At 42.1% G+C, this 22090-nt stretch overlaps 1 protein-coding gene across 1 annotated transcript in view; it reads right to left on the bottom strand.

The window, feature by feature from the left end:
• LOC129861374 (plasma membrane calcium-transporting ATPase 2-like) overlaps positions 1-22090 on the bottom strand; it is a 168137-nt gene that overhangs the window by 31408 nt on the left and 114639 nt on the right. The window contains exons 18-21 of the mRNA XM_055932757.1: positions 18652-18773; positions 18481-18568; positions 9518-9624; positions 5432-5623 (exon numbers count right to left, since the gene is read on the bottom strand). Coding sequence (XP_055788732.1) covers positions 5432-5623; positions 9518-9624; positions 18481-18568; positions 18652-18773 — 509 coding nt within the window. The remainder of the gene's footprint in view (positions 1-5431; positions 5624-9517; positions 9625-18480; positions 18569-18651; positions 18774-22090) is intronic.

Below are 22090 nucleotides of genomic sequence, written 5' to 3'. Positions count from 1 at the left end.
CCCTAAATTCTTTATAGAACTCTGGAGGGAAGCCATCCTCCCCAGGAGATTTATTAGAAGGTAAGGATTTAATGGCCTCCAACAATTCAGGAACTGAGAAGTGTTCACTCAGGCGCTCGCTGTCTTCCCCTGACAGGCATGGGAGGTTGAGAGAGGAGAGAAAGGAGTCGATCTCTGATAGATCATCGCTTGATTGGGAAGTGTAGAGGTCTTCATAGTATTTCTTAAAAGTATTATTAATTTCAGTAGGGTCGAAAGATATCTCATTAGTGAGAGTTTCTATAGCATTAATTGTCCTCTTACTTTCCTCTGCTTTCAGTTGCCATGCCAATACTTTGTGTGCTTTCTCTCCAAGCTCGTAATAACGCTGTTTTGATTTAGTGATGGCCCTCTCAGCTTGATATGTGTTCAGAATATTATATTTCAGTTTTTTATTTACCAAAAGCCTGTATAGATCTTTAGTTGGGCCTCTTTGGTAGGTTTTCTCTAGCTCTGAGATTTCAGATTCAAGGGCACTCATTTCCGCACAGTGTTTTCTCTTCAGCCCTTTAGTATAGGAAATGATCTGTCCCCTCAGATAGGCCTTCAATGTGTCCCAAAGAATGAAACTGTCAGGAGCAGAGGGTTTGTTTGTCAAAGTGAAAATATTGATCTGCTCTTTGATGAATGCACAAAATTCAGGTTGCTTTAGGAGTGTAGAATTTAGTCTCCATCTATATGCTCCATTTACCTTGGTAGGAATGGAGATTGATAATACCAGGGGAGAATGGTCACTAAGCAATCTGGGGAGATACTCGACATCTAACACTCTATGAAACAGTTGTGTCGACAGTAAAAAGTTATCTATGCGTGTGTGTGTCTTGTGTGGGTGTGAATAAAAAGAGTAGTCCCTATCCTGTGGGTGCAACTGTCTCCAGATGTCTAGTAAATTGAGATCTTTCATGAATGACATGGTGAGCTTGCTTGCTTTGGTAAGAAGTGAGGGTTTATCAGAGGACCTATCAAGAACTGTATCTAAACAAAAATTAAAATCTCCTCCAACCAGTAACCATCCTGGTGGTGCTTGAGCGACCTGAAGAAAGACATTCTGAATAAACATATGGTCATCGAAGTTAGGAGCATAAATATTCAATAGGGTCCAAGACTCTGAAAACATATGCCCCTGCACCAAAACAAACCTGCCAGAGGGATCAGAGATGGTGTTGCTAACGCAGAAGGGGATGTGTCTACTTATCAAAATTGCAGTTCCTCTTGCTTTGGAGTTAAAAGAGGACGCAAAAACTTGTCCTACCCATTCCCTCTTCAATTTCTTGTGTTCACTGGCTGTAAGATGTGTTTCTTGTAAAAACACGATGTCAGCCTTTAATTTCTTAAGGTATGTATAGACTCTCTTCCTTTTAATCGGGCTGTTAAGACCTTTTACATTGAATGTGACATATTTTAGTGGATTAAGCATAGTAGGGTTTCAAATATGTAACTGAATGGAAATCTATCATATGAAGATAGTTAGGAAATGTTTCAACATTGGTTTGAACACAGAAGTGACCTATGTGTCTCTTTAGGAAGGAAACAATAAACATAGAAAAAAGGGGAAAAAAATAAAGAATCCCACCCACCCCGATTGTTAGGCTAAAACCACAATCCCAACAATCAAACATGAATACACTTGTAGAGATACATTGCTGCTCGCTTTCCATCTTGCTCTTACTAGCTAAACCTTGGCGTAAACTAAAACCTGCGAGCTCTCTAAATTGAAAACAAACGTTGTGAATAGACATTTATGGCTGAATATTTACTGCCCACGGTAAGGGCTGCTTGAGTCTCTTTTCGAAAGATTAACATAAATGAGGGGGAAAGCAGTGGGCCAAAACCCACTTATTTGCTTCGCCCAGTGATATGTACTAAACCAAAATATACTCTCCTGTAAATGTAATAGAACTCACCCCGGAAAGATACGGTTAGTTGAAAATGTACAAACCAATTATAGCGACCAGGAGGATATCAGCGGTTCAGTCCGGAAAAGAGAAAACAAACAAACTGCATCTTATCCCCCAAAGAGACCGTTCTGGCTCAGACGTTGCTCAGTTCTTTGAGAAAAGTGTACACTTCTCCCGGCGTGTTGAAGAGATGGCTTCGACCGTTGTACTGAACTTTCATCCGCGCAGGGTGGATGAGGTAGCCGATGATGTTCTTCTCCTTCAGTGCCTTGGCGGCAGGTCTGAACTGCTTGCGACGTCTTGCGAGATCCGCGCTCATATCCGGGAAAAGGCTGACCCTCTTGCCATCAATGGTTATGTCCCCTTTGGCTCTTGCGAGTTGCAGTACCTTCTCTCTGTCTTGGAAACGGAGAAACCTGACCAGGACGGCCCGTGGGGGCTCATCTGGCCGGGGTTTCGGCGCTGATGTTCTGTGGGCGCGTTCGATTTCCAGTGGCTTGGTGAAGTTGATTGTGCCTAGGACATCCGGGATCCATTGAGTGAAGAAACGGACCGGGTCACGGCCCTCGCTGTCCTCTTTCAATCCCACGACACGGATATTACTACGTCTGCTCTGGTTCTCCATCTGATCTACCTTGTTTTTGAGGTAGGCATTGTCCTTTTGCAGTTGTATCAAGACCTGGTCATGTCGAGCGATGGTGTCTTCAACTGTGCTAATGCGCAACTCTGCCTCAGTCGTTCTCAAAAGGAGATCATTCATGGAGGATTTCAGGTCGTCAATGGAAGAATGGAGTTCGGCCGTTCTCTTATCGATTTTCATAGAAAGACCTTTGTTACCATCCTGAATTTCCCGGAGGAGAGTAGCCAGCATGTCGGCAGGCTCGCACGAGGCCGAGAGCAACAGTCTGGAACTGTCGTTTGAGTTATGAGGGCTAATGCTAATCTTGCTAGCGTTATCGTTATCTTGGGAGTCAACGACGTTTTGGTCGTCCTTCTTGCCTCTCTTTCGGCGGTCCATGGCTATTTGGGAAGGTAAGTACTTGACAATTTATCAGCCGATGTTAGAATATTGTTTCAACGTTGTTATTTAGGTAATAATAGAATAACTTTGAAGAGCCCGGTTTGTCAACGTCTGCTCAGCTCCGCGGCATCACGTGACCCCCCGTCAGCTGTGTGTTTGTTACCTGTGTGATGCAGGCCCCAGTGAAGGCCACTATGACAGCCACCACGTTGACAGTCAGCTGTGTGTTTGTTACCTGTGTGATGCAGGCCCCAGTGAAGGCCACTATGACAGACACCACGTTGACAGTCAGCTGTGTGTGTTTGTTACCTGTGTGATGCAGGCCCCAGTGAAGGCCACTATGGCAGACACCACGTTGACAGTCAGCTGTGTGTTTGTTACCTGTGTGATGCAGGCCCCAGTGAAGGCCACTATGACAGCCACCACGTTGACAGTCAGCTGTGTGTGTTACCTGTGTGATGCAGGCCCCAGTGAAGGCCACTATGACAGACACCACGTTGACAGTCAGCTGTGTGTTTGTTACCTGTGTGATGCAGGCCCCAGTGAAGGCCACTATGACAGCCACCATGTTGACAGTCAGCTGTGTGTTTGTTACCTGTGTGATGCAGGCCCCAGTGAAGGCCACTATGACAGCCACCACGTTGACAGTCAGCTGTGTGTGTTTGTTACCTGTGTGATGCAGGCCCCAGTGAAGGCCACTATGACAGCCACCACGTTGACAGTCAGCTGTGTGTTTGTTACCTGTGTGATGCAGGCCCCAGTGAAGGCCACTATGACAGCCACCACGTTGACAGTCAGCTGTGTGTTTGTTACCTGTGTGATGCAGGCCCCAGTGAAGGCCACTATGACAGCCACCACGTTGACAGTCAGCTGTGTGTTTGTTACCTGTGTGATGCAGGCCCCAGTGAAGGCCACTATGACAGCCACCACGTTGACAGTCAGCTGTGTGTGTGTTACCTGTGTGATGCAGGCCCCAGTGAAGGCCACTATGGCAGACACCACGTTGACAGTCAGCTGTGTGTTTGTTACCTGTGTGATGCAGGCCCCAGTGAAGGCCACTATGACAGCCACCACGTTGACAGTCAGCTGTGTGTGTTACCTGTGTGATGCAGGCCCCAGTGAAGGCCACTATGACAGCCACCATGTTGACAGTCAGCTGTGTGTTTGTTACCTGTGTGATGCAGGCCCCAGTGAAGGCCACTATGACAGACACCACGTTGACAGTCAGCTGTGTGTGTTTGTTACCTGTGTGATGCAGGCCCCAGTGAAGGCCACTATGACAGCCACCACGTTGACAGTCAGCTGTGTGTTTGTTACCTGTGTGATGCAGGCCCCAGTGAAGGCCACTATGACAGCCACCACGTTGACAGTCAGCTGTGTGTGTTTGTTACCTGTGTGATGCAGGCCCCAGTGAAGGCCACTATGACAGCCACCACGTTGACAGTCAGCTGTGTGTGTGTTACCTGTGTGATGCAGGCCCCAGTGAAGGCCACTATGACAGTCACCACGTTGACAGTCAGCTGTGTGTTTGTTACCTGTGTGATGCAGGCCCCAGTGAAGGCCACTATGACAGCCACCACGTTGACAGTCAGCTGTGTGTTTGTTACCTGTGTGATGCAGGCCCCAGTGAAGGCCACTATGACAGCCACCACGTTGACAGTCAGCTGTGTGTTTGTTACCTGTGTGATGCAGGCCCCAGTGAAGGCCACTATGACAGCCACCACGTTGACAGTCAGCTGTGTGTTTGTTACCTGTGTGATGCAGGCCCCAGTGAAGGCCACTATGACAGCCACCATGTTGACAGTCAGCTGTGTGTTTGTTACCTGTGTGATGCAGGCCCCAGTGAAGGCCACTATGACAGCCACCACGTTGACAGTCAGCTGTGTGTGTTTGTTACCTGTGTGATGCAGGCCCCAGTGAAGGCCACTATGACAGCCACCACGTTGACAGTCAGCTGTGTGTGTGTTACCTGTGTGATGCAGGCCCCAGTGAAGGCCACTATGACAGCCACCACGTTGACAGTCAGCTGTGTGTTTGTTACCTGTGTGATGCAGGCCCCAGTGAAGGCCACTATGACAGCCACCACGTTGACAGTCAGCTGTGTGTTTGTTACCTGTGTGATGCAGGCCCCAGTGAAGGCCACTATGACAGCCACCACGTTGACAGTCAGCTGTGTGTGTGTTACCTGTGTGATGCAGGCCCCAGTGAAGGCCACTATGACAGCCACCACGTTGACAGTCAGCTGTGTGTTTGTTACCTGTGTGATGCAGGCCCCAGTGAAGGCCACTATGACAGCCACCACGTTGACAGTCAGCTGTGTGTGTTTGTTACCTGTGTGATGCAGGCCCCAGTGAAGGCCACTATGACAGCCACCACGTTGACAGTCAGCTGTGTGTGTTACCTGTGTGATGCAGGCCCCAGTGAAGGCCACTATGACAGACACCACGTTGACAGTCAGCTGTGTGTGTGTTACCTGTGTGATGCAGGCCCCAGTGAAGGCCACTATGACAGCCACCACGTTGACAGTCAGCTGGAACTGGAGGAACTTGGAGATGCTGTCGTAGACATTCCTCCCCCACATCACAGCCTTCACTATGCTGCTGAAGTTATCGTCCGTTAATATGATGTCAGACGCCTCCTTGGCCACGTCTGTACCGGCTATACCCTGGAGAGAGAAAAGAGGTATGGTTTAATACCATCTATACCCTGGAGAGAGAGAAGAGGTATGGTTTAATACCATCTATATCCTGGAGAGAGAAGAGGTATGGTTTAATACCATCTATACCCTGGAGAGAGAGAAGAGGTATGGTTTAATACCATCTATATCCTGCAGAGAGAAGAGGTATGGTTTAATACCATCTATATCCTGCAGAGAGAGAAGAGGTATGGTTTAATACCATCTATACCCTGCAGAGAGAGAAGAGGTATGGTTTAATACCATCTATACCCTGGAGAGAGAGAAGAGGTATGGTTTAATACCATCTATACCCTGCAGAGAGAGAAGAGGTATGGTTTAATACCATCTATACCCTGCAGAGAGAGAAGAGGTATGGTTTAATACCATCTATACCCTGCAGAGAGAGAAGAGGTATGGTTTAATACCATCTATACCCTGGAGAGAGAGAAGAGGTATGGTTTAATACCATCTATATCCTGCAGAGAGAGAAGAGGTATGGTTTAATACCATCTATACCCTGCAGAGAGAGAAGAGGTATGGTTTAATACCATCTATACCCTGCAGAGAGAGAAGAGGTATGGTTTAATACCATCTATACCCTGCAGAGAGAGAAGAGGTATGGTTTAATACCATCTATACCCTGCAGAGAGAGAAGAGGTATGGTTTAATACCATCTATATCCTGCAGAGAGAGAAGAGGTATGGTTTAATACCATCTATACCCTGCAGAGAGAGAAGAGGTATGGTTTAATACCATCTATACCCTGGAGAGAGAAGAGGTATGGTTTAATACCATCTATACCCTGCAGAGAGAGAAGAGGTATGGTTTAATACCATCTATACCCTGGAGAGAGAGAAGAGGTATGGTTTAATACCATCTATACCCTGGAGAGAGAGAAGAGGTATGGTTTAATACCATCTATACCCTGCAGAGAGAAGAGGTATGGTTTAATACCATCTATACCCTGGAGAGAGAGAAGAGGTATGGTTTAATACCATCTATACCCTGCAGAGAGAGAAGAGGTATGGTTTAATACCATCTATACCCTGCAGAGAGAAGAGGTATGGTTTAATACCATCTATACCCTGCAGAGAGAGAAGAGGTATGGTTTAATACCATCTATATCCTGGAGAGAGAGAAGAGGTATGGTTTAATACCATCTATACCCTGCAGAGAGAGAAGAGGTATGGTTTAATACCATCTATACCCTGCAGAGAGAGAAGAGGTATGGTTTAATACCATCTATACCCTGGAGAGAGAGAAGAGGTATGGTTTAATACCATCTATACCCTGCAGAGAGAGAAGAGGTATGGTTTAATACCATCTATATCCTGGAGAGAGAGAAGAGGTATGGTTTAATACCATCTATATCCTGGAGAGAGAGAAGAGGTATGGTTTAATACCATCTATACCCTGGAGAGAGAGAAGAGGTATGGTTTAATACCATCTATATCCTGGAGAGAGAGAAGAGGTATGGTTTAATACCATCTATATCCTGGAGAGAGAGAAGAGGTATGGTTTAATACCATCTATATCCTGGAGAGAGAGAAGAGGTATGGTTTAATACCATCTATACCCTGGAGAGAGAGAAGAGGTATGGTTTAATACCATCTATATCCTGGAGAGAGAGAAGAGGTATGGTTTAATACCATCTATATCCTGGAGAGAGAGAAGAGGTATGGTTTAATACCGTCTATATCCTGGAGAGAGAAGAGGTATGGTTTAATACCATCTATACCCTGGAGAGAGAGAAGAGGTATGGTTTAATACCATCTATATCCTGGAGAGAGAAGAGGTATGGTTTAATACCATCTATATCCTGGAGAGAGAGAAGAGGTATGGTTTAATACCATCTATACCCTGGAGAGAGAGAAGAGGTATGGTTTAATACCATCTATACCCTGCAGAGAGAGAAGAGGTATGGTTTAATACCATCTATACCCTGCAGAGAGAGAAGAGGTATGGTTTAATACCATCTATACCCTGCAGAGAGAGAAGAGGTATGGTTTAATACCATCTATATCCTGCAGAGAGAGAAGAGGTATGGTTTAATACCATCTATACCCTGGAGAGAGAGAAGAGGTATGGTTTAATACCATCTATACCCTGCAGAGAGAGAAGAGGTATGGTTTAATACCATCTATACCCTGCAGAGAGAGAAGAGGTATGGTTTAATACCATCTATACCCTGGAGAGAGAAGAGGTATGGTTTAATACCATCTATATCCTGGAGAGAGAGAAGAGGTATGGTTTAATACCATCTATACCCTGGAGAGAGAGAAGAGGTATGGTTTAATACCATCTATATCCTGGAGAGAGAGAAGATGTATGGTTTAATACCATCTATATCCTGGAGAGAGAGAAGATGTATGGTTTAATACCATCTATACCCTGGAGAGAGAGAAGAGGTATGGTTTAATACCATCTATATCCTGGAGAGAGAGAAGATGTATGGTTTAATACCATCTATACCCTGGAGAGAGAGAAGAGGTATGGTTTAATACCATCTATACCCTGCAGAGAGAGAAGAGGTATGGTTTAATACCATCTATATCCTGCAGAGAGAGAAGAGGTATGGATGGGGTAAACAGAGAGAAATATGAAGAACGAGGGAGAGACAAAACCAAAGAGAGAGAGAGAGAGACACATGTATGACCATATTAGAGACACATATTTCCCTCAGATTACACAGATCCACAAAGATTTCAAAAACAAATCCAGTTTCGATATACTCCCATATCTACTGGGTGAAATTCCACAGTGTGCCTTCACTGCAGCAAGATGTGTGACCTGTTGCCACAAGAAAAGGTCAACCAGTGAAGAACAAACAACATTGTAAATACAACCAATATTTATGTTTATTTAGTTTCCCCTTTGTACTTTAACTATTTGGACATTGTTACAACACTATATATGACATTTGTAATGTCTCTATTATTTCAGATCTTGTGTGAGTATAATATTTACAGTTCACTTTTTATTGTTTATTTCACTTTTGTTTATTAAATACTTCTCTTGCTTTGACAATGTTAACAATAGTTTGCCATGACAATAAAGCCCCTTGAATTAAATTGAGAGAGAGAGAGAGAGAGAGAGAGAGAAAGAGAGAGAGAGAGAGAGAGAGAAAGAGAGGGAGAGAGAGAGAGAGAGAGAGGGGGGGAGATAGAGAGAGAGAGTGAGTAGGAGAGAGAGAGAGAGAGTGAGTGAGTAGGAGAGAGAGAGAGAGAGAGAGAGAGAGAGAGGGACAGAGAGACAGAGAGACAGAGAGACAGAGAGACAGAGAGAGAGAGAGAGAGAGAGAGAGAGAGACAGAGAGACAGAGAGACAGAGAGACAGAGAGAGAGAGAGAGACAGAGAGAGAGAGAGAGAGAGAGAGAGAGAGAGAGAGAGAGAGAGAGAGAGAGAGAGAGAGAGAGAGAGAGAGAGAGAGAGAGAGAGAGAGAGAGAGAGAGAGAGAGAGAGAGAGAGAGAGAGAGAGAGAGAGAGAGAGCTTTGGCAATATGTACATTGTTACGTCATGCCAATAAAGCAAATTGAATTGAAAATTGAATTGAGAGAGAGAGAGAGATTAAGAGTTTACGTAAATGATGTACAGGTGAGGTCAAATATATTGGCCTCGTTGCACAAGTCACTATTTCTTCTAAAATTGAAAGAACTTCACAAGTACACAGATATATCTGTAGTAAATTGTTGGTGCCAACAGGGTGAAAATAGCCATTCAACCAGTTTTAAAATGAGCAAACAGATAAATCTGCTCCATTGCACATTGTAAAGTGCTGGTGGTGCCAATAAATGCATCTTTAATACAAGTTAGTGTTTCCCATTCAAAATATTACAGTGTCTCGGCAGCGACAACCCATAACAGTTTGAGCAGGGCGTTACCATGGCAAAGCCCACGTCGGCCTTCTTCAGTGCCGGCCCGTCATTTGTCCCGTCTCCGGTTACCGCGACAACCTGCCTCAGCTCCAACACAGTGCTGTCCATGATGCCTGAACACACATTGATATACATTAATGATCTGTTGGTAAACAGTAGGATACGTTATAAAGATGGACAACATAATGATCTGTTGGTAAACAGTAGGATACGTTATAAAGATGGACAACATAATGATCTGTTGGTATACAGTAGGATACGTTATAAAGATGGACAACATAATGATCTGTTGGTAAACAGTAGGATACGTTATAAAGATGGACAACATAATGATCTGTTGGTAAACAGTACGATACGTGTTATAAAGATGGACAACATAATGATCTGTTGGTAAACAGTAGGATACGTTATAAAGATGGACAACATAATGATCTGTTGGTAAACAGTAGGATACGTTATAAAGATGGACAACATAATGATCTGTTGGTATACAGTAGGATACGTTATAAAGATGGAGAACATAATGATCTGTTGGTAAACAGTACGATACGTGTTATAAAGATGGACAACATAATGATCTGTTGGTAAACAGTAGGATACGTTATAAAGATGGACAACATAATGATCTGTTGGTAAACAGTAGGATACGTTATAAAGATGGACAACATAATGATCTGTTGGTAAACAGTAGGATACGTTATAAAGATGGAGAACATAATGATCTGTTGGTAAACAGTAGGATACGTTATAAAGATGGACAACATAATGATCTGTTGGTAAACAGTAGGATACGTTATAAAGATGGACAACATAAAGATCTGTTGGTAAACAGTAGGATACGTTATAAAGATGGACAACATAATGATCTGTTGGTAAACAGTAGGATACGTTATAAAGATGGAGAACATAATGATCTGTTGGTAAACAGTAGGATACGTTATAAAGATGGACAACATAATGATCTGTTGGTAAACAGTAGGATACGTTATAAAGATGGACAACATAATGATCTGTTGGTAAACAGTAGGATACGTGTTATAAAGATGGACAACATAATGATCTGTTGGTAAACAGTAGGATACGTTCTAAAGATGGACAACATAATGATCTGTTGGTAAACAGTAGGATACTTGTTCTAAAGATGGACAACATAATGATCTGTTGGTAAACAGTAGGATACGTTATAAAGATGGACAACATAATGATCTGTTGGTAAACAGTAGGATACGTTATAAAGATGGACAACATAATGATCTGTTGGTAAACAGTACGATACGTGTTATAAAGATGGACAACATAATGATCTGTTGGTAAACAGTAGGATACGTTATAAAGATGGACAACATAATGATCTGTTGGTAAACAGTAGGATACGTGTTCTAAAGATGGACAACATAATGATCTGTTGATATACAGTAGGATACGTGTTATAAAGATGGACAACATAATGATCTGTTGGTAAACAGTAGGATACGTTATAAAGATGGACAACATAATGATCTATTGGTAAACAGTAGGATACGTGTTATAAAGATGGACAACATAATGATCTGTTGGTAAACAGTAGGATACGTTCTAAAGATGGACAACATAATGATCTGTTGGTAAACAGTAGGATACTTGTTCTAAAGATGGACAACATAATGATCTGTTGGTAAACAGTAGGATACGTTATAAAGATGGACAACATAATGATCTGTTGGTAAACAGTACGATACGTGTTATAAAGATGGACAACATAATGATCTGTTGGTAAACAGTAGGATACGTTATAAAGATGGACAACATAATGATCTGTTGGTAAACAGTAGGATACGTGTTCTAAAGATGGACAACATAATGATCTGTTGATATACAGTAGGATACGTGTTATAAAGATGGACAACATAATGCTCTGTTGGTAAACAGTAGGATACGTGTTATAAAGATGGACAACATAATGATCTATTGGTAAACAGTAGGATACGTGTTATAAAGATGGACAACATAATGATCTGTTGGTAAACAGTAGGATACGTTATAAAGATGGACAACATAATGATCTGTTGGTAAACAGTAGGGTACGTTATAAAGATGGACAACATAATGATCTGTTGGTAAACAGTAGGGTACGTTATAAAGATGGACAACATAATGATCTGTTGGTAAACAGTAGGATACGTTCTAAAGATGGACAACATAATGATCTGTTGGTAAACAGTAGGATACGTTCTAAAGATGGACAACATAATGATCTGTTGGTAAACAGTAGGATACGTTATAAAGATGGACAACATAATGATCTGTTGGTAAACAGTAGGGTACGTTATAAAGATGGACAACATAATGATCTGTTGGTAAACAGTAGGATACGTTCTAAAGATGGACAACATAATGATCTGTTGATATACAGTAGGATACGTTATAAAGATGTACAACATAATGATCTGTTGGTAAACAGTAGGATACGTGTTATAAAGATGGACAACATAATGATCTGCTGGTAAACAGTAGGATACGTTATAAAGATGGACAACATAACGATCTGTTGGTAAACAGTAGGATACGTTATAAAGATGGACAACATAATGATCTGTTGGTATACAGTAGGATACGTTATAAAGATGGACAACATAATGATCTGTTGGTAAACAGTAGGATACGTTCTAAAGATGGACAACATAATGATCTGTTGGTAAACAGTAGGACACGTTATAAAGATGGACAACATAATGATCTGTTGGTAAACAGTAGGATACTTGTTCTAAAGATGGACAACATAATGATCTGTTGGTAAACAGTAGGGTACGTTATAAAGATGGACAACATAATGATCTGTTGGTAAACAGTAGGATACGTTATAAAGATGGACAACATAATGATCTGTTGGTAAACAGTAGGATACGTTATAAAGATGGACAACATAATGATCTATTGGTAAATAGTAGGATGCGTTATAAAGATGGACAACATAATGATCTGTTGGTAAACAGTAGGATACGTTATAAAGATGGACAACATAATGATCTGTTGGTAAACAGTAGGATACGTGTTATAAAGATGGACAACATAATGATCTGTTGGTATACAGTAGGATACGTGTTATAAAGATGGACAACATAATGATCTGTTGGTAAACAGTAGGATACGTGTTATAAAGATGGACAACATAATGATCTGTTGGTAAACAGTAGGATACGTTATAAAGATGGACAACATAATGATCTGTTGGTAAACAGTACGATACGTGTTATAAAGATGGACAACATAATGATCTGTTGGTAAACAGTAGGATACGTGTTATAAAGATGGACAACATAATGATCTGTTGGTAAACAGTAGGATACGTGTTATAAAGATGGACAACATAATGATCTGTTGGTAAACAGTACGATACGTTCTAAAGATGGACAACATAATGATCTGTTGGTAAACAGTAGGATACGTTCTAAAGATGGACAACATAATGATCTGTTGGTAAACAGTAGGATACGTTATAAAGATGGACAACATAATGATCTGTTGGTAAACAGTAGGATACGTTATAAAGATGGACAACATAATGATCTGTTGGTAAACAGTAGGATACGTTCTAAAGATGGACAACATAATGACCTGTTGGTATACAGTAGGATACGTTCTAAAGATGGACAACATAATGATCTGTTGGTAAACAGTAGGATACGTTATAAAGATGGACAACATAATGATCTGTTGGTAAACAGTAGGATACGTTATAAAGATGGACAACATAATGATCTGTTGGTAAACAGTAGGATACGTTATAAAGATGGACAACATAATGATCTGTTGATATACAGTAGGATACGTGTTATAAAGATGGACAACATAATGATCTGTTGGTAAACAGTAGGATACGTTATAAAGAATGACAACATAATGATCTGTTGGTAAACAGTAGGATACGTTATAAAGATGGACAACATAATGATCTGTTGGTAAACAGTAGGATACGTGTTATAAAGATGGACAACATAATGATCTGTTGGTAAACAGTAGGATACGTTATAAAGATGGACAACATAATGATCTGTTGGTAAACAGTAGGATACGTTATAAAGATGGACAACATAATGATCTGTTGGTATACAGTAGGATACGTTATAAAGATGGACAACATAATGATCTGTTGGTAAACAGTAGGATACTTGTTCTAAAGATGGACAACATAATGATCTGTTGGTAAACAGTAGGATACGTTATAAAGATGGACAACATAATGATCTGTTGGTAAACAGTAGGATACGTTATAAAGATGGAGAACATAATGATCTGTTGGTAAACAGTAGGATACGTGTTCTAAAGATGGAGAACATAATGATCTGTTGGTAAACAGTAGGATACGTTATAAAGATGGACAACATAATGATCTGTTGGTATACAGTAGGATACATTATAAAGATGGACAACATAATGATCTGTTGGTAAACAGTACGATACGTTATAAAGATGGACAACATAATGATCTGTTGGTATACAGTAGGATACATTATAAAGATGGACAACATAATGATCTGTTGGTATACAGTAGGATACGTGTTCTAAAGATGGACAACATAATGATCTGTTGGTAAACAGTAGGATACGTTATAAAGATGGACAACATAATGATCTGTTGGTAAACAGTAGGATACGTTATAAAGATGGACAACATAATGATCTGTTGGTAAACAGTAGGATACGTTATAAAGATGGACAACATAATGATCTGTTGGTAAACAGTAGGATACGTTATAAAGATGGACAACATAATGATCTGTTGGTAAACAGTAGGATACGTTATAAAGATGGACAACATAATGATCTGTTGGTAAACAGTAGGATACGTGTTCTAAAGATGGAGAACATAATGATCTGTTGGTAAACAGTAGGATACGTTATAAAGATGGACAACATAATGATCTGTTGGTAAACAGTAGGATACGTTCTAAAGATGGACAACATAATGATCTGTTGGTAAACAGTAGGATACGTTATAAAGATGGACAACATAATGATCTGTTGGTATACAGTAGGATACGTTATAAAGATGGACAACATAATGATCTGTTGGTATACAGTAGGATACGTGTTATAAAGATGGCCACCATAATGATCTGTTGGTAAACAGTAGGATACGTGTTATAAAGATGGACAACATAATGATCTGTTGGTAAACAGTAGGATACGTTATAAAGATGGACAACATAATGATCTGTTGGTAAACAGTAGGATACGTTATAAAGATGGACAACATAATGATCTGTTGGTAAACAGTAGGATACGTTATAAAGATGGACAACATAATGATCTGTTGGTATACAGTAGGATACATTATAAAGATGGACAACATAATGATCTGTTGGTAAACAGTAGGATACGTGTTATAAAGATGGACAACATAATGATCTGTTGGTAAACAGTAGGATACGTTATAAAGATGGACAACATAATGATCTGTTGGTATACAGTAGGATACATTATAAAGATGTACAACATAATGATCTGTTGGTAAACAGTAGGATACGTTATAAAGATGGACAACATAATGATCTGTTGGTAAACAGTAGGATACGTTATAAAGATGGACAACATAATGATCTGTTGGTAAACAGTAGGACACGTTATAAAGATGGACAACATCATGATCTGTTGGTAAACAGTAGGATACGTTCTAAAGATGGACAACATAATGATCTGTTGGTAAACAGTAGGATACGTTCTAAAGATGGACAACATAATGATCTGTTGGTAAACAGTAGGATACGTTCTAAAGATGGACAACATAATGATCTGTTGGTAAACAGTAGGGTACGTTATAAAGATGGACAACATAATGATCTGTTGGTAAACAGTAGGATACGTTATAAAGATGGACAACATAATGATCTGTTGGTATACAGTAGGATACGTGTTCTAAAGATGGACAACATAATGATCTGTTGGTATACACTAGGATACGTTATAAAGATGGACAACATAATGATCTGTTGGTAAACAGTAGGATACTTGTTCTAAAGATGGACAACATAATGATCTGTTGGTAAACAGTAGGATACGTTATAAAGATGGACAACATAATGATCTGTTGGTAAACAGTACGATACGTGTTATAAAGATGGACAACATAATGATCTGTTGGTAAACAGTACGATACGTGTTATAAAGATGGACAACATAATGATCTGTTGGTAAACAGTAGGATACGTGTTCTAAAGATGGACAACATAGTGATCTGTTGGTAAACAGTAGGATACGTTATAAAGATGGACAACATAATGATCTGTTGGTAAACAGTAGGGTACGTTATAAAGATGGACAACATAATGATCTGTTGGTAAACAGTAGGATACTTGTTCTAAAGATGGACAACATAATGATCTGTTGGTAAACAGTAGGGTACGTTATAAAGATGGACAACATAATGATCTGTTGGTAAACAGTAGGATACTTGTTCTAAAGATGGACAACATAATGATCTGTTGGTAAACAGTAGGGTACGTTATAAAGATGGACAACATAATGATCTGTTGGTAAACAGTAGGATACGTTATAAAGATGGACAACATAATGATCTGTTGGTAAACAGTAGGGTACGTTATAAAGATGGACAACATAATGATCTGTTGGTAAACAGTAGGATACGTTATAAAGATGGACAACATAATGATCTGTTGGTAAACAGTAGGATACGTTATAAAGATGGACAACATAATGATCTGTTGGTAAACAGTAGGATACGTTATAAAGATGGACAACATAATGATCTGTTGGTAAACAGTAGGATACGTGTTATAAAGATGGACACCATAATGATCTGTTGGACAGGGGATTTGTATTTTGTGATTTGATGTTTTTATGTGATGTTTTTAGAATAAATTAAGAATGTCGAATACTGTCATCACATATGTTCCACTCCAGATTTAATTCGAAATACCTACTGCTTTCAAAATCATTATTTTTTATAGTTTAAAAAATATTGATCTGACTTCCAACAATGTCTGAATGGCTTCGCCTTGTTTTTATTGTTGGTTGGCAAGTTTCCCCATCCAATTATATCAGATCTACAGGAGGGCAAGTTTCCCCATCCAATTATATCAGATCTACAGGAGTGCAAGTTTCCCCATCCAATTATATCAGATCTACAGGAGTGTAAGTTTCCCCATCCAATTATATCAGATCTACAGGAGTGTAAGTTTCCCCATCCAATTATATCAGATCTACAGGAGTGCAAGTTTCCCCATCCAATTATATCAGATCTACAGGAGTGTAAGTTTCCCCATCCAATTATATCAGATCTACAGGAGTGCAAGTTTCCCCATCCAATTATATCAGATCTACAGGAGTGCCAGTTTCCCCATCCAATTATATCAGATCTACAGGAGTGCAAGTTTCCCCATCCAATTATATCAGATCTACAGGAGTGCAAGTTTCCCAATCCAATTAGATTAGATCTACAGGAGTGTACGTTTCCCCATCCAATTATATCAGATCTACAGGAGTTCAAGTTTCCCCATCCAATTATATCAGATCTACAGGAGTGCAAGTTTCCCCATCCAATTAGATTAGATCTACAGGAGTGCAAGTTTCCCCATCCAATTATATCAGATCTACAGGAGTGCAAGTTTCCCCACCCAATTATATCAGATCTACAGGAGTGCAAGTTTCACCATGGCACGGACCCCGCGGCGATGTGTTGGCACGAGAATTATTCGAATATGGCAAATATTAGTTCATTATTGCATTCTAGCCATGCTGGCTTTCTCAGGCTGCCTGAGACATGAAACAGATAGGTGTGAGGGCATACAGGCTGTAACCAATTTATTAATTTGCCTAAATGGGAAAATACTTCAACCACTGCATTTATTAAACAAATTGGTGTGAGGAAATTATGTCCAGCTGTATTTATCAACACCAGATAGTTACATGGAAACACCCCCTATTAGACTATTGGTCCCAGATAGTTACATGGAAACACCCCCTATTAGACTATTGGTACCAGATAGTTACATGGAAACACCCCCTATTAGACTATTGGTCCCAGATAGTTACATGGAAACACTCCCTAGCAGACTATTGGTACCAGATAGTTACATGGAAACACTCCCTAGCAGACTATTGGTACCAGATAGTTACATGGAAACACCCCCTAGCAGACTATTGGTACCAGATAGTTACATGGAAACACCCCCTAGCGGACTATTGGTACCAGATAGTTACATGGAAACACCCCCTAGCAGACTATTGGTCCCAGATAGTTACATGGAAACACCCCCTAGCAGACTATTGGTACCAGATAGTTACATGGAAACACCCCCTAGCAGACTATTGGTACCAGATAGTTACATGGAAACACCCCCTAGCAGACTATTGGTACCAGATAGTTACATGGAAACACCCCCTAGCAGACTATTGGTACCAGATAGTTACATGGAAACACCCCCTAGCAGACTATTGGTACCAGATAGTTACATGGAAACACCCCCTAGCAGACGATTGGTCCCAGATAGTTACATGGAAACACCCCCTAGCAGACGATTGGTCCCAGATAGTTACATGGAAACACCCCCTAGCAGACTATTGGTCCCAGATAGTGATATTATCTACAAGGACATTAATGGAAACAGACATACTGTCTAACACCATGATTCCTCCATTTTGTCTCTCAACCTATGCATCCTCCTTATTGTCATTTGTAGGGTTGGTTTTAACAACCTCATTATGGGTAAAGGGCAAATTTGATCATCACGTAAGGGCCAAACCTATGGATGTTACATTGATCTGGGTGAATGGAATATGAATGACAGTCATACAATATGCCATAATATAAATAATGCCATGCTCATGAAAACAAATGGTCCTTCCTCGTCTTGACCGGCACTGGCGTGTGTGTGTGTGTGTGTGTGTGTGTGTGTGTGTGTGTGTGTGTGTGTGTGTGTGTGTGTGTGTGTGTGTGTGTGTGTGTGTGTGTGTGTGTGTGTGTGACTCACCTTTGACCAGCGTGTGTTTGTCGGTGGGGGAGGAGCGAGCGAGGACTCGTAGTTTAGGCCAGACCTTGTCGATCCGCTCCTGCTCTACCTGTCAATCACACACACAGGGGGAGGAGTTAGCACACAGACACATGCACACACACACACACCTGCCCCTAACCACATACACACCTCTCCTTTCTCGTTCCTAATTCTCCGGTTGAACTCCTTGCCGTCGATACACAGGAAGTCTTCTCCAGGATGGATGATGCCACATTTAGCCGCTATGGCCCTGGCTGTGTTGATGTTGTCTCCTGGTGGTTATAACATGGTCGTAACATTTAGCTGCTATGGCCCTGGCTGTGTTGATGTTGTCTCCTGGTGGTTATAACATGGTCGTAACATTTAGCTGCTATGGCCCTGGCTGTGTTGATGTTGTCTCCTGGTGGTTATAACATGGTCGTAACATTTAGCCGCTATGGCCCTGGCTGTGTTGATGTTGTCTCCTGGTGGTTATAACATGGTCGTAACATTTAGCCGCTATGGCCCTGGCTGTGTTGATGTTGTCTCCTGGTGGTTATAACATGGTCGTAACATTTAGCCGCTATGGCCCTGGCTGTGTTGATGTTGTCTCCTGGTGGTTATAACATGGTCGTAACATTTAGCCGCTATGGCCCTGGCTGTGTTGATGTTGTCTCCTGGTGGTTATAACATGGTCGTAACATTTAGCCGCTATGGCCCTGGCTGTGTTGATGTTGTCTCCTGGTGGTTATAACATGGTCGTAACATTTAGCCGCTATGGCCCTGGCTGTGTTGATGTTGTCTCCTGGTGGTTATAACATGGTCGTAACATTTAGCCGCTATGGCCCTGGCTGTGTTGATGTTGTCTCCTGGTGGTTATAACATGGTCGTAACATTTAGCCGCTATGGCCCTGGCTGTGTCGATGTTGTCTCCTGGTGGTTATAACATGGTCGTAACATTTAGCTGCTATGGCCCTGGCTGTGTCGATGTTGTCTCCTGGTGGTTATAACATGGTCGTAACATTTAGCCGCTATGGCCCTGGCTGTGTCGATGTTGTCTCCTGGTGGTTATAACATGGTCGTAACATTTAGCCGCTATGGCCCTGGCTGTGTCGATGTTGTCTCCTGGTGGTTATAACATGGTCGTAACATTTAGCCGCTATGGCCCTGGCTGTGTCGATGTTGTCTCCTGGTGGTTATAACATGGTCGTAACATTTAGCCGCTATGGCCCTGGCTGTGTCGATGTTGTCTCCTGGTGGTTATAACATGGTCGTAACATTTAGCCGCTATGGCCCTGGCTGTGTCGATGTTGTCTCCTGGTGGTTATAACATGGTCGTAACATTTAGCCGCTATGGCCCTGGCTGTGTCGATGTTGTCTCCTGGTGGTTATAACATGGTCGTAACATTTAGCCGCTATGGCCCTGGCTGTGTCGATGTTGTCTCCTGGTGGTTATAACATGGTCGTAACATTTAGCCGCTATGGCCCTGGCTGTGTCGATGTTGTCTCCTGGTGGTTATAACATGGTCGTAACATTTAGCCGCTATGGCCCTGGCTGTGTCGATGTTGTCTCCTGGTGGTTATAACATGGTCGTAACATTTAGCCGCTATGGCCCTGGCTGTGTCGATGTTGTCTCCTGGTGGTTATAACATGGTCGTAACATTTAGCCGCTATGGCCCTGGCTGTGTCGATGTTGTCTCCTGGTGGTTATAACATGGTCGTAACATTTAGCCGCTATGGCCCTGGCTGTGTCGATGTTGTCTCCTGGTGGTTATAACATGGTCGTAACATTTAGCTGCTATGGCCCTGGCTGTGTCGATGTTGTCTCCTGGTGGTTATAACATGGTCGTAACATTTAGCTGCTATGGCCCTGGCTGTGTCGATGTTGTCTCCTGGTGGTTATAACATGGTCGTAACATTTAGCTGCTATGGCCCTGGCTGTGTCGATGTTGTCTCCTGGTGGTTATAACATGGTCGTAACATTTAGCTGCTATGGCCCTGGCTGTGTCGATGTTGTCTCCTGGTGGTTATAACATGGTCGTAACATTTAGCTGCTATGGCCCTGGCTGTGTCGATGTTGTCTCCTGGTGGTTATAACATGGTCGTAACATTTAGCTGCTATGGCCCTGGCTGTGTCGATGTTGTCTCCTGGTGGTTATAACATGGTCGTAACATTTAGCTGCTATGGCCCTGGCTGTGTCGATGTTGTCTCCTGGTGGTTATAACATGGTCGTAACATTTAGCTGCTATGGCCCTGGCTGTGTCGATGTTGTCTCCTGGTGGTTATAACATGGTCGTAACATTTAGCTGCTATGGCCCTGGCTGTGTCGATGTTGTCTCCTGGTGGTTATAACATGGTCGTAACATTTAGCTGCTATGGCCCTGGCTGTGTCGATGTTGTCTCCTGGTGGTTATAACATGGTCGTAACATTTAGCTGCTATGGCCCTGGCTGTGTTGATGTTGTCTCCTGGTGGTTATAACATGGTCGTAACATTTAGCTGCTATGGCCCTGGCTGTGTTGATGTTGTCTCCTGGTGGTTATAACATGGTCGTAACATTTAGCCGCTATGGCCCTGGCTGTGTTGATGTTGTCTCCTGGTGGTTATAACATGGTCGTAACATTTAGCCGCTATGGCCCTGGCTGTGTTGATGTTGTCTCCTGGTGGTTATAACATGGTCGTAACATTTAGCCGCTATGGCCCTGGCTGTGTTGATGTTGTCTCCTGGTGGTTATAACATGGTCGTAACATTTAGCCGCTATGGCCCTGGCTGTGTTGATGTTGTCTCCTGGTGGTTATAACATGGTCGTAACATTTAGCCGCTATGGCCCTGGCTGTGTTGATGTTGTCTCCTGGTGGTTATAACATGGTCGTAACATTTAGCCGCTATGGCCCTGGCTGTGTTGATGTTGTCTCCTGGTGGTTATAACATGGTCGTAACATTTAGCCGCTATGGCCCTGGCTGTGTTGATGTTGTCTCCTGGTGGTTATAACATGGTCGTAACATTTAGCCGCTATGGCCCTGGCTGTGTCGATGTTGTCTCCTGGTGGTTATAACATGGTCGTAACATTTAGCCGCTATGGCCCTGGCTGTGTCGATGTTGTCTCCTGGTGGTTATAACATGGTCGTAACATTTAGCTGCTATGGCCCTGGCTGTGTCGATGTTGTCTCCTGGTGGTTATAACATGGTCGTAACATTTAGCTGCTATGGCCCTGGCTGTGTCGATGTTGTCTCCTGGTGGTTATAACATGGTCGTAACATTTAGCCGCTATGGCCCTGGCTGTGTCGATGTTGTCTCCTGGTGGTTATAACATGGTCGTAACATTTAGCCGCTATGGCCCTGGCTGTGTCGATGTTGTCTCCTGGTGGTTATAACATGGTCGTAACATTTAGCCGCTATGGCCCTGGCTGTGTCGATGTTGTCTCCTGGTGGTTATAACATGGTCGTAACATTTAGCCGCTATGGCCCTGGCTGTGTCGATGTTGTCTCCTGGTGGTTATAACATGGTCGTAACATTTAGCCGCTATGGCCCTGGCTGTGTCGATGTTGTCTCCTGGTGGTTATAACATGGTCGTAACATTTAGCCGCTATGGCCCTGGCTGTGTC

This window comes from Salvelinus fontinalis, chromosome 8 (assembly GCF_029448725.1).
Source record: "Salvelinus fontinalis isolate EN_2023a chromosome 8, ASM2944872v1, whole genome shotgun sequence".
NCBI classification, from domain to species: Eukaryota; Metazoa; Chordata; class Actinopteri; order Salmoniformes; family Salmonidae; genus Salvelinus; species Salvelinus fontinalis.
The sequence above is the reverse complement of the archived record's forward strand: the minus strand, read 5'-3'. Positions and strand labels throughout refer to the sequence as shown.